Below are 14,555 nucleotides of genomic sequence, written 5' to 3'. Positions count from 1 at the left end.
CCACAGTGTCTCTAAACTGTAACAGGTAGCAAGTCTTCAAACAATCTCACCCTTTAAATCTCCCACTTTCACATCATATGCTTACTCACTTTTTAGATCAAATAACACCAAGTTATAAACTCATTTTACCTTATTTTAGAATTTGCAAAGGAGTATAGAGGGAAACTGACAAAAACTCAGACCAATCAATTGTTTATCCCATATTACCTGGTTAAGGTAGAAGTAGTCTTCAGGTTGCTTGAGCTGGAAGGCTTTCCTTTCCTCCTCTGATGCTCCAAGGAGCAAGTAATAGAAAACATGATAATTCCTGTGGACCAAAACAGTGAAGTTCAGAAGCATACACATACAACATGCTATATCTAGCAGGAAAAGTCACATAGGTAAAGTGAACTGCAGGAAAACACACACACTCTCAAAAAACAGAGCTGACCCTCAGTCTTCCAGTTTAAGCCCTACTGTGGCAAGGCTGATGCGAAGCAGATATTAAAATATTATTTAATACATTACTTTTGATTTTTGGCGATTGAGAAAGACATTGAAGACAGGTTCATTGCACAGGACACGGGTCATATTGGTCTTTTAAAAGTGATCATCACTACCTTTCATTTGCATCTTACCTTTCATTCTTTTCCTGAGACACCAATCGGGATTTCTCAAGGAGGTATTTTTCCACAACAGCCCTAATTTAAAAAAAAAAAAAAAAATACATATATACATCAAGGTTCAAAAGTGTCTTTATTGGTACAATTCTGCCCACTTTCCACTCTTTTAATGACTCTAAAATGTTGCGTTACAATTATTTTCTTTGCCGTATGGTCACCTGGACAAACACAGCATGCTTTTCGCTCGTGGGACCAGTTGTTGGGTAAGTGGAAAAATTCTAGCATATCCCTTTGTGGGGGTTTAGGATGTGAATGTTGTATGCAACTTGTACAGCTTGTTGTTTGTGTTCCCCAAGCACAAGTTCCATGTGAATGCTAAATGGTATGCACCATCATGTTATTTTTTTCCTTAACCTAATAAATAGTAGGTGTTGGCCTTGTTTTGCAGATTGTAAAGATAAAGTAGCCTAAATTGTAGCTTGCACCATTGCGCACTGGCTTATGCCAAGAATTGATTTTTTTTAATACTGGTGGCTAACACTCTGTTGATTAGCTTGTAAACCTTATTGTATAACCTTTTGATCATAGGCCTACCCCAACAAATGTGTATGAAGAACACTAAAGTTTTGCAGATTCTAAAGCAGTTATTTTATTTGTTTAAATTTTTTTACACATACAGATTCCCACTTGTTACTTTTTTTATTTGCATATATGATGTTGGTTTTTTTAACAATAACATTTAACATTACTTGATCAGGCGTTATACCTCAGCTATAAAAGTGGTTCCAAGACTTGCAATACTAGTTTATAGCTGACTTGCTTTCACTGCCTTTGATCTAGGCAACAAACACAAGGACAATATTTTGCTTTAGCTACTTATCCACCCAACCTGCAGTAAAAAAGTTTATTTTTACAGTGGGAGCAGATCTCAATCACAGACAGTAAAGGTTAGATAAAAAAAACTGCATTATGCAAGCTATTACAAAGTAATTTAGTTAACTTTAGGTGAAATATATTACAATTTTTATTGAATAGTCTCAGTATCAAAATGTGTGCTGTTCCAATACCAGCAGCTTATATGCTCCGTACTAAATAAAAATGGCAAAGTTACTTGAAAGGTATCTAGAGGTGTAAGATACGTCACCCGTAGACATGAATGAGCTGGGCTAGCCCCACTGCAATGGAAAATCTAGGGTTCAGCTTTAAACCAATGACAGAAATTTCCCTGCAGTACTATATGTGCTGCTACATATACTCAATTTGATGGGAAGGATCATTACTCCACTTTCTGTAAACCTAGGTTTCTCATCCTGGACCCCACAGCCGGATACTGGACAATGAACGTAGGAGCAGCACATTAAGGAGATTACACACTACTTTCTCCTAATACTATGCTGTTGGTCTGGTCTGAAGTGAATGGTCTATTGTACTGCTACTTCCTCTCACACTGCAGTCCTTAATTACATTGGCTGCAAGAACAGTGTTCTCCACAGCCTCTTTTAGCTGGGTCCACCACCCAGCAGTCTTCAGTATCCACCTTCTGTTTTTCGGTGGTTATTAAAAAGCTGTCTCGCAATACACGGGATGCCACCCACTTACAACTTCTTCCCACACAGATTAAAAAAAAAATCTGTGGAGAATTCTGAAGGCTGATATACTAGCGCCTAAAGCTACGTACAAATGTCAAATTTTTCTTGCACGATAATTGGCTCAGGGCGGATATCGGGGCAAGAATCTGGCGTGTGTACAGCCTGCGTCATTCATCGTCTGTGGATCTGTCCTGGCGGATCTATGGATGATGAATGAGGGAAGGAGAGAGCGCGCAGCAGGGTGCCGCTTTGTCGCTTCCCCTCCCCATAGAGCAGAACAGTGCTGTATGTACATCACTCGTTTATGCATCATGCGGTTCCTGAAGTTGGAAAGGATGATAAAAGATCCTTTCCGACGACAAGAATTGCACGTGTGCACGCAGCTTTATTCTATGTGCCTGTAGTTTAGCAAGTGTGAAAATGAGATAAAGTATTTCTTAGTGTATACATTTTTAAAATGACATTTGTTGGCACTCCTAAAAAGTGAGTGATTTTTATCTAGCTATAGACTACATATCTACAAACTAGTTTCACAGATCTGTAACCAGTAATCATTGAGTTTATTTAAATGTAGAAAAAAGGTTATTCTGCTTGGTATCAGATGTGGCAATGGGCAGAAGGATATTAATTACAACTTCCAAAGTTATACAAGCTGAAATCCAACGTCAAGGTCCATCATTGTCTAAATTAACAGTCCATTTATTTTTGCAACAATGGTCTCAACTAAAAAAATGGGCCAGAAGGACTCCACTAACAACAAAAAAACATAGTAAACACAGGCTGGACATAAATTCAGACAAGCCACCATGCTTCTGGGAGAATTTGCTTTGCACAGATACGGCAAATATTATTAAAGCTGAAGGTTTTAGGCAAGTCACATGAGCACATCAGCATTTGACCTGGGACTTCCATTTCTCTAACTCATATTAAAGTTAAGTAAATGTTACTTTGTATTTGTAATTTTGAGGGTTTTTTTTTTCTTGAAGGTACTATGTCAAGAAACTTTATTCATGTGTACATTCAGTTTCCCTGGGATCATTGAAAATGCATTTAAGACACAGGCAATTAGAGACCCTGAAGATCTGCTTAATAATGTCATGTAAAAAATATTGGACATTTTCAACAGCCAAAAAGTAAATGAATAAAAAGTCATACATGTCCTTGCTGTTGACTATGTTTATGTTATGATTCCATTAGAGATTTTGCTTTTATCATATATAAGCAGGCATACACATGGAACTTTGGTGTGCACACATAAAATCCCAACCACAAGCTCAGTGTAAACTTACATTTCCCCAGATATAAACACTTCCTTACCATGTACGCATTATACAGTTGTGAATGTGGGTCATTTATGTACTCCAAAACCTTTACTTTCACTAAAAAAGCAATCTTTGTTAACTTTGTGTGGTTCATTTACATACATGACAAAACCTTTATGAAGCATGCATATAAACGTAAACCTTTGTTTTCTCATTTCATTCCTTACTGAATACTAAACCAACTATTTTTTATAGATATGAAGGAAATATGGTATTTGCACTGGAATGTGGAAAGTGTGTACTACATAAATATTATTATGGAAAAAACATTTCTTTGTTATCTCACATACACACATTTTTTTTTATAAATTATCAGTAAATGATTGCATATGAGGCTTACCCACGAACAATGCCACTTTCCAAATAATTGACCTGAATAAACTTTCCAAAGCGGCTGGAGTTGTTGTTGTGTGCTGTTTTGGCATTTCCAAAAGCCTGGTAATACAGAAAACATACTGTGAGCACAAAATACCAAACATACAGAGATGGTAGAACAGTTTACATCTTGCAGGGCAGTGCTGGTATGAAACCTCTGTCTTGTTGTGATTACCTCTTACTTCCCGTCACAGAGACAATTTAGTCACTGTAACAGAAATCGAAGGAAAATCTTGCCTTCAAACCCAACATCTAAAAAAAATGTTTTATTGATTCTAAGAATTGTACAATATTAAAAAAAAACTGGATCTAACCCATTCTCCTATTTACACATAAAAAAAGTGAAAAAAGAAAAAGTTTACAAAAAAAACATTTTTTTTATACAGGCATGGCTAACAATAAAAATGAATAAACAATTTACAGTAGGTATATGGTTTCCCATTACAGAATGAAATCACTTTTGTGAATCATAACCATTTCTATTTGCGACTCTGTCAATGTATAAATTAATTCCCCCCAAAATCCCAGTAGCAACAAAGAAAACCAACTACTCATTAAGATATTTAGTTATTAAATTGCCCTTTTGGCTAGATTCGTGTACAATCGGGTACCTGGTTTGTCTGGAAAAGAAAAGTCAGCTGTATTACAGCTTAAAAAGGATATGAATCAAGTGATAACTGTGCAAATGTCAATATACATTTAGGTTAGAACATTCAATGACGGCATTTCAAAACAGCAGTATGCAGGGTGGTGATGGATGAGACAACTTCCCAGATGAGTAGAATGTTGGATTAAGAAATTAACTCCAGTACACAGTTATTCTCTGTTGTTAGGTGGATTCTACATGATTTTTCCACAATATTTTTTTTTTGTCCATTGGATAACTGCTTGCTGTTTTTACCAAGACTATATATGGAAAATGTTTAATTTTCTTCCTAACATTACACCATTGTATACACCGATACCTCAGGCCACAGTAAGTGGTTTGCTATTCTTCCAAGTGAAAAGTTAACATAACAAATAATCATGTAATACATATTGTAGCAATAGAATGTCCCCATTACATCTGTACCAAGTCCATTTTAGCAGAAATTGCTTTTAATTTCCAAGAGAAAATCAAACAAAGATAAAATAAGACTAAAAGATCACAAAAGACTTCAACGGCCTGTGTATTGGGCTCTAGCTTTGTCATTGCTTGACAAAGTTATACAGTCATTGTTTTCTTTTTCTAACACTGCAAAAAGTAACAGCAAAATCAATTTAATTAAAAAAAATAAGGGGAGAAGGAGAGGAAGTATTTAACCGGGACTGATTAGGTTGAACCAAGGGTTTATAGGGGTTTTTTGAGGTATTTGTCCTATTATCACCACTATATTTCAAATTCAGACTCTGGGGTAAGATGTCTCTGTGGGCCTGAATGGAGAGTTATACAAAAATGAGGCTGAATCACAAGTTTTTGACATATGCCACAGTTATTATATCATTGCGTTATTGATAGGAGATGTATACATGATGAGACTTTCTAAATTTTTCTTTCTAGGGCTATTACACATTTTGTGTTGCTGCCTTGTAGTAAAGGTGTATATATATAAAAAAAAAAAAAAAAACACACACACCACAATAACTTTTTTCTGCAGCTCTTTGGCGAAGATAACTTCCGTTTTAGGAAGGGGCATAACCTTCTTAAAACAGAAGTAAACCCTGTTATACTTACCCTTCTCCTGTTCTGTCACAGGGCGCCGCCATCTTCTACCGTCTTCAGCCATCTTGATTGGCCAGGTCTGGATGACCAAACTTCTGCGCAGGCATGTGGGAGTTCAAAGAGTGTCAGTAACCAGAGGGAAAGTCGTGATGTGCCAGGTACCCTATATAACCAACGTGCAGCTCAGGAATTTTCATTGATTAAACGAGCAATCAGGCTGGTAGGAATGCTTATTGCAGAAGTGACTTCACCTCTCACTTTTTGCAATAAAGCCCACAATTTAAGCAAAAAAAATGTTTTTAAGTAGATCTTTAGTTGCACATCGGGGTTTTTTGTTTTAACGTTTGCCTTACCTTAGAGGTGATTTTTAATTTAGTTTACATTCATGCTACTATTCTAAATAGGGGAAATGGGCCAATTGTATTAAGTGTCCATTATTTTGTACTGGAATGTCTGCTTTAAAAAAATCACCCACCTGAATTATCACACTTTACATTTTAAATACACAAGCTTAGAAATTTTGATGTGAATTTGATCATGTGGTAAGATATGCAAAAAAAATAGAAAAACATAGAAAAATGTTCAGGGATGCTAAACATTTTGCATACTACTCATAGTATTTGTATACATAACACTAATTCTATTGCTAGCGGCCTAATGTATAAATTGACAAACATTGCTCGAGGAGGAAACTTAGACTGATATTGTAGAGTTTATGCTACAAAAATGTGTGAGTCAGGCTCTGCAGAGACTGGTGAGGTCACTGAAAGCTCAGGAATCAAATGACAAACTATTCTCTCCAAACTCTGAGAAAAAGAAAAATCTTCTAGTGCACAGCCAGATGTGCTTTTTGAACAGTCCACTTTATAACTATACCAGTGAAATCGTAAAAAGTAGATATAAAAAAATCCCTAATCTAATCTAGCTACCTCATTTAGGAGTTTTTGTACCCCAAGCTTTTAATTTCGAAGAAGTTTTGGATAGAATAGAGAAAGGACTTTAGATTTTCCCTTCCTTTTTGTTCTGTGGACAACCTTTATCAGACAAAAAGCTACAGAAATTTGCAACAGGGAATAAGGAAACAGACAACAATAAAACACGGAAAGAATTCCCCTACTTACCATAAAACAAAAAGAAATCTCTCCAATCAAAGCAGTAAAAATCGGACAGGAGTTTTAATCCCTCCCTACTGTAGCAAAACCATCTATAGGACTTTAAACATATAAAAATATCACTATAAGTACTGAAATACTGCACTTAAAGTAGAAATCAAAGCAACATTGGGAAGGCATGCAATGGAAGACAGTTAGGGTTCTTCACATCAAATATTTTTAAGCACTGTGGATAAAGGATTTGGAAAAAGAAAGTCATCACAAGGAGATCCAGAGCAGTAAGATAATTATATTGTCAACAAGTGAGAGTCCAGGTCATTCCAAAGCTTTCTTCCTGTATATGCAGTGTGGCAGGGGTGTAGTGGATAAATAGAATGACAAAGTACTTCACAATATATTAGTTCAACATGACAAGAAAGTGGATAGATGTTTTCATATTAAAGAACTGGATAGTGACAACAAAAGTTGATATTCAATTTGTAATGAGATAAGGGACAGGTAGGGTTGTCATTTGCCAATACGAGACTAGCAAAGTCTGCATGTCTGATCTATACATTTTTTGCCACTCAAAAATATATAGAAAAGTGCGAAAACTTAAAGTTTAATGGTAACAAGCTGGAGTAAATCCAGGATTAAAAAGCATCCAAGGCCTGTCTTCTGTTGTCAATAGCACTTTCACTAATATGCATTTTGGTTCAGACAAACAAAACATACTGGAAGGGAAGCCCTATCTGCCATAACTTAGTGTTCAATCGTTTGAAGCTTCCAGGTGTGACTGCACTGCAATGGTATTTAAAAAGCTCTAGGCATCAAATGAATGGATAGATGGGCCAATCTGATGACAAGCCATAACTGGAAAATATAGGAACAGGGTAATCAGTAGCATTAAATATGTAAGGCGCTTGTGTACAACAGAATAAAAAAATATAATTCTATCCAAACGTTACTACTTTTTTTCCTCACTTCAGTCACCAGAACAAGTAGTTAATGGGAATCTTAGTACGAAGGACGAAGAAAGTAACAAGAGATTCAAACACTTGCCATTTAAAGTAAAACAGAAACATTAGGTTGAAAAACCACTTGTTTTGTGAGATATATATTGAAAGGGAAATTACTGTTGAACAGCTATTACCAGAAAAAAATGTATTGCTGAAAATGATATAAGCCTTGTGTGTTGCTAATTGCCAACACATGGGTACCTTGGATGTACGAATTGCAGTACTGAAGGAAAAAAAAAGTTTGTTTATACATCTACAACCGTCATCCAGCAACTGACTTCTCAATTAAAATTCCTATGAAAGAATAATCGGTGAGTCATTTGAAACTGTTACACATGTCAACTGAATATATATATATATTGTGTGTATTATATATATGTATGTATGAAGGCAGGAAAAAAAATGTTTGCAAATACAATTTAGCAGAGGGGGAAAAAAAAATGATAGCCAGCTCTATAGTCTCAAAAGCAAAATATGTAGTTCAGAAAGAATGCAGGAATAGCTGAGCCCAGTTTATGCTGAACTGGCTGTGGTTTTTTAGAACATATAATTGGGATTCAGAACAGCGCAAACGGTACTGGCAGTATGTAATCTGTGGGTGTGCCCAGTGCAGAAAATCATATAAAAGGGTGTGGGTGAGGGAATCTGGAGGCGACCTCTAGACATTTTTCTGGTATACTCACCCAATTTTAGGTTTCTACATCACAGGTGAACAGATTCAACGATAAAGCATTTTGAATATAAATTGTGGGTGCTTTGCAGGGGATGATGCATACCTATGTAAAGATCTAAAGCAGCCTTTGCTGACTTTTTTAACATAGGGGAAATACTTTCAGGTCTTTATTAAATTTTACATTAGTGTGGTGACTAGTGGAAAGAATGCCTTTTCCATTGCTGCTGAGTGGGAAATTGGGCTCCCCTTACAAAATGCCAAAAAGATGATTGGTATCACTTGAGAGCCACAAATCGCTCATTGAAACCCCAACAACCTCTGGAGGAACCCTTGTTGAGAAACACTGCTCTAGAATGTTTGTTCTAAAGTCTAACCTAGCAGATCTCCCACAGACAATAAAAACTACCCCCCAAATTATAGCACCTATATATGATATCTGAAACATTTACTCTCGGAGCACCTGAAATTTCCCAGTCACATTTGAATGCATAAATCATATCAGAAGGGTTGACTTTTCAGTTTACAATTTGTAGATAAGTGTTATATATATGTATTATGTACATATATTTGTGTGCCTGTTTACTAAATAGGAAGAAAGTAGGAAGAAGCACCACTACAGTCTCACTTCCTGTCCGTTTCTTCACTTATCCAACTTTATCCAAAGCATGTACACCTTACTATCTCCAATATCAGCCTAACAAAAGTTGTCAGAATAAAACCACACCTGTGACACGAAGCTGCAATCCTTCTTGGCACTCTTTAAAACTAAATATTGCTGACTTACTTGTAAGTACTTTTAACACAGAAGCCAGGGTTTATCTAAAGGTGCTTTCCAGGCTGTAATTTTGTAGCAGACATGATGTGGCAAAAGGGAAGAGAAGGGGAGGGTAAACATAGTGCTTGTCTGTTTTTCTGAACCTTTCAATTGTGATATTTAAATGAAGACTATTATTACGATTATAATAGGATAGTACAGTTTCTCTCACTCCATATTAACAGTCATGAGAGAATGACTTTTTTTTGTTAAATACTGACACGGTGGAATCTCTGTTGTGTGTTGTCTTGCACCTGAGGTTATATTTAAATGACTTCAGAATCTGTTAAGGACCAGATGATTTTTAACGATTCAATAAAGTTTGTATATGGAACACTGTGTGCTCTCTTTTGAATATTTATATATATTATATATCTATATAAATTCTTATGTGGCTGGTTCACATCTATGCTCTGCAGTTTAGTATGTTTTATGTGTTAACAGAAGCAATGCAATGGGAATGCAACCTTTAGGCAGAAAAATAAACCAAAAGAATGCCAGCCTGACCTTATGCCCCAAATTCTATTTGCCACCTGGACTGCACACACTCCTACCTAAAGAAATGCACAATTCCATATAACAAATATGTGACTAATAATATAAGATTCACACCTTTCTGATGTTCACCTCTCTCCACACATAGTAGTAGCTTTTTTTTTTTTTTTTTTTTTTTTACACACTGTGTTTAATACAATTAGAATCACATTATGTCTATTTCCTGCACTGACTTTTAATCACCAAGCACATATTCCTGTACTTTTATAGCATGTCCTAGCAAGTCCTGTCTGAGCTGCCTACACATTCTATTCAATGACAAGTAAACAAACCTCATATAATCTGCCACACACACAGTTGGAATGTAGTTTACTGTAAAGCAGAAATCAAAAACTATTTTTAATACTTTACTCTCTTGGTTTTAAAGAAAAACTAAGTACACCCCATGCTCCAATAGTTTATAAACCCTGCCTGTAGAAGAAATAACTCTTTACAACATTTCTTTAGTTTATTAAGGTTCGCAGGCTTGTTTATACACAGATCTCTTAAGGTCCCAGTTCAGCATTCTCATTGGATTGAGGTCTAAGGGCATGCGCAGAAAGAGCCCTTTCATCAATCTAAAAAAAAAATGCCGCTCTCACGCATGCTTAGTGAGATCGCGAATCTACACCCCCTGATCTCACACCTGCGCAGTACAAAATCGTGTGAGGCAGAAAATGAAAGGAGATGTCAGCGCATGGCACTTCCTCTGCACCAGGCCAAAGAGGGATACCGTGAGGACATGGGACCCGGTGGAAGAAAGGACGGTTAGACTGATCTACGTGATTAAAGGTAAGAGTGTTTTTTATTTTGGGTTTAGTTCCGCTTTAACTAGGTCAATTTCAGGTTTGTTGAATCACCCAGTTTCACCTATGATACTGTATCTTTTTCAGTCCTGGAGAGCTTTAATAACGCTCAGATTGTAAGCTCTTCTGGCCAGGGCCCTCTACTCCACCTCCACCCCTATTTAATGTACATTGGTGCATAATATGTTGGAACTAATAAATACTGTTTATTAAAAATACAATAAAATCAGGCCTCATGACTGGCAGGTGCTCAGCCCTTGTGGATGCAAAACAAGCCCAAATCATCATGCCTCCACCACTGTGCTTTTCATTTGGCATGAGGCATTTGATCACAATGCACAGGTGCCAAGTTTGTCAAAAACAAACAGCAGTATGTCAGTAAATATCTCCACTGGTCTGTTCCACAAGTCTGTTTAGATGCTACTTTGCAATCCTTAGGCCATGTTTCCATGTTGTTTTTAAGGAGAAGAGGCTTTCTCCAGGCAACCCTTCTAAACAAGTCAGTGTTCAGTGTTTTTCCAATTGTACTGACATGAACTTTAACAATTAACATGTTAACTAAGGCCTGTAGAGTCTGAGATGGAGCACTTAAGTTTTTTTGCAATTCCTTACAGCATTGCACGGTCTGATTTTGGGGTAAATTTGCAAGGGCATCTGCTGTTGGATTCCACTTTAGGCCTCTCAATCTGAAGAAATATATTAATAATGGCAGCTCCAGCTTCACTGTCAGGCAAACACAAAAAGGACAAATCCATTAAGTCTCTAATATATAAATATGATGGGATAGTTGAAGGACCTTTTGCTTTTTAGATGAAACACTAAAGATAAAAAATAAAAACAGTGCTGTTTTTTTGCTGTGAAACAGACAGAGGAACAACAAGTTTGTTGTGAAACAGGAACTGCTTGCACAGAACATCCACACTTTTTAGAGGAAATTTGGCTTGTGCTTGATCTGTATTTAAAAAGGGCTTTATAAAGAATTCTCTATAAAAATTCTATAATTCTACAAGGCTTTTTAAAAAAAATTCTGGATACGATTTCATTCATTCATATGACTAAATCACATGCATGGGCAGCACGGAACCTGGACTAAGAATGAAACCAATAGGGGCTGGTACAAATGGCAGATTTTTTTACTTTGGATCTATTTCTACTTTACTAAAATGATCATTTGCCAAATATATTGGGTAAAGCAATATCCCTTTACACTTTGCAGTTGCTGAAAACGAGAACGCTAACACAAATTCATATAAAATGGATTGGAAGGACAAAATATTTTATAAATGTGTGCTGTGTGGAGGCTTCTGACCAATCGATTAGTGCCTGGAAAACCAGTCAAATTAGCACAACATTGGCAGCGCTCCTTGTGTATCAGACCGAAGTCACCCAAAACTGGAAATTCTTATTTGCTAGGTCAGTGGTTAAAGTAAGAATACAAGAATTCAAGATATAATAAAGGAATTCATTTAGCAGCCCTCACACTCAGTGTAACAGAAATTTTGACTATGTGGCCCTGCCTTAGGCTACGTACATGTTAGATGATTATGGCTCATGACAAATCACGTCAGATGAATCTGACATGTGTACAGTGGTTGCTGGACCAAATAGGGAATGACAACTATGGAAGGCAAGGGAGGAGAGCACAGGGGGGTGCCGCTCATTCATCCTCCTTTCCTCCCCTCTCCAAAGAACAGAACAGGTGCTGTGTGGACAGCGCTTGTTTGTTCATCTGTCACACCAAAAAATATTGTTTCCAGCATTAAAAATTGCAGGGACAAAGTCCCCAGCCCATTGTAGGCGGGTGCACCACCCAGCACTTTTCAGTAATAAGCCGGCTGTTTTTGGGTGGTTACTGACCAGTTGGATCACAATACAGGGTCCACCACCAGCCTGCAATTTCCTCCCACCCTGCTTAAAATAATTTCTGGGTTGAGCACTGCCCTGCAAGTACTGCATATGTGTGCCACCCTCCTCCTATATTGTTAGCCATAGCAGAAAGACATCAAAGCGTATGTGTAGACCCCTGCATTTGGAATAAATGATGCTGCAGAACCAATGCAACCCCCCCCCCCGAAAAAAAAAAAAAAAACAAAAAAAAACACAAAACACTGGGTAATGACACTGTTAAATAAAATGCACCATTACAAACTATCAGTTTAAAAAAAACTACTATGCATGCATATCAAAATGTATGCTTACAAAATTAACACACCATTGTCTTGCATGTCCTATTGCACTAAAGCCCTTAAAAAAAACAAAAAAAAAATGTATGTGATGTTGATAAATTATGTATGATAATTGACAAAAACAATAACCAGAAAATGGATAGGCTAATGGAACATAGTCCAGGAGGGGCAATTAAGGACTCTTAAGGTGGATCTGCAAAGGATTATCATTGCCCTAAAGCTAGTAATTTCATAAACATCCATTTCCTCTGTTCACAAATGACACATACAGCAATGTTTTCTCTAGTGATGTAATCTGAGAATCACCAGTGAAAACTGAGCAGTGTAAAATGTTAGAAACAGGTGTGAAGACAAAAAGTATATGGCGTCAGCAACAGAGATAATTCTACAACCAATTAGATATTAAATGTCTTTACCCAAAGAAAGGGGAATAATGAGAATATAACCAACAAACTAACCACACCAAGCTCAGTTTTTTAAAAAATAGTAAAAGTTCACTTTTTATTTTAGTGCATCGACTGTGCAGTATTAACCCTTCAATGAGTGAACTTCAATCTACTGCTTTTTAATAAAGATCATAGAAACTATCAATTTGCAGCAGCCAAATATTACAGCAAGTTTTTGGTGCTTCAGATAGGACTGATATGTTGCTGCATGTCATGAGCAGACTAGCTCGAAATAGAACCGTAAATACACAAGCTGTATGCAGAACTAGAAGACAGATTTCTATCAATAAGACTCTTCCCTGCAAGAGTAACCAAACCCAAATATAATATACAATATATTGAAGCTCGTCCGACCTCAATGTGGCGACTGCAATTGTTTTTAATTTGTAAACCACTTTACAGCACTGTGGACCTGCAACCTGTTATTGAAAACTGGATTTTGCAAAAATGTACAGACTCCACAGCCCTGCATAAAATACCACTGGTCCTCCCAAAAATGTGGGCCTTGCAGTGAGATGAACTAGGAGCAAAACCAATGTTATCTTTATTGTGTAAACTACTATCTCATTGCCTCCTTTTTAATAGAGATGGACAAAGGCTGACTTGTTTGACATCTTGTCTGGAGGGCAAATATGACTCCCCACATAGCTACACTGGAGGAGGTAATTACCCAGTAACAATGCATTACTAGCAGGATTATCAGGTAAAAATAAACATAGAAAAGACTCAAAATGCAGAAAAGTAAATGTAGGGGTCTAATCTAGGGACTTGTTAAGCAAGAAGATAAAATTTTTGCCTTGTGCATGAATGTGCTTGACTTTATAGAGAGGTTTTGGTCACCAGATCCACCTGAAAACAAACCAATGCAGCAACAGACACCTATTGGACAGTAGCACTTGGGGTAATGATTAATGAGCAGGTTTAAAAAGCTTGTTCTATTGCTACAGTCGTGCCAAAAAATATTTTGTTTAGTTTGTTTAGTTTGCTCACTCCTCCCTTTTTCATTCAGTAAACAGGTATACAGAGTCACTGTTGTTGCTTCACGAAACAAATATTCAAGTCACCAACACAAAAAATTAAAGAATATTTTCACTTTTGTTAAGCACTATCTGCTGGAGAAGAAATACTTTAAATAAATTAGTGAGTAGTTTGCAGCTTCACCAGGTATGCTCCTGTTTTTTGTTCCAAAAAATAAATTTGTAAACTAGAATGTACTAGAACCAGACTAGAATATCATAATAACAAATAATAATATTTTAACAAATACATTATTTCATGGATTTTTAATTTTAGCAATTTTCCTTAGCAGACCTTTACATTTTCTGCAAACTAAATATTTAAAACGCAAGGTCCATTTATTCTGGTCCATTGTCAGAATCACCTAATATATTTAGGT

The 14,555-nt window shown here is 36.6% G+C and overlaps 1 protein-coding gene across 14 annotated transcripts in view; it reads right to left on the bottom strand.

Moving 5' to 3' along the window:
• Nucleotides 1-14,555, bottom strand: part of MYO9B (myosin IXB) — a 71,281-nt gene that overhangs the window by 33,658 nt on the left and 23,068 nt on the right. For all 14 annotated transcript variants that reach the window (XM_072404674.1, XM_072404667.1, XM_072404665.1 and 11 more), the window contains 3 exons: nt 3,854-3,948; nt 618-680; nt 208-307 (listed from right to left, as the gene is read on the bottom strand). In XM_072404674.1, the coding sequence (XP_072260775.1) occupies nt 208-307; nt 618-680; nt 3,854-3,948 (258 nt within the window). The remainder of the gene's footprint in view (nt 1-207; nt 308-617; nt 681-3,853; nt 3,949-14,555) is intronic.

Source organism: Pyxicephalus adspersus, chromosome 3 (genome assembly GCF_032062135.1).
Source record: "Pyxicephalus adspersus chromosome 3, UCB_Pads_2.0, whole genome shotgun sequence".
NCBI classification, from domain to species: Eukaryota; Metazoa; Chordata; class Amphibia; order Anura; family Pyxicephalidae; genus Pyxicephalus; species Pyxicephalus adspersus.
Note: the sequence above shows the minus strand (reverse complement) of the source record. Positions and strands in the feature narration are given on the sequence as shown.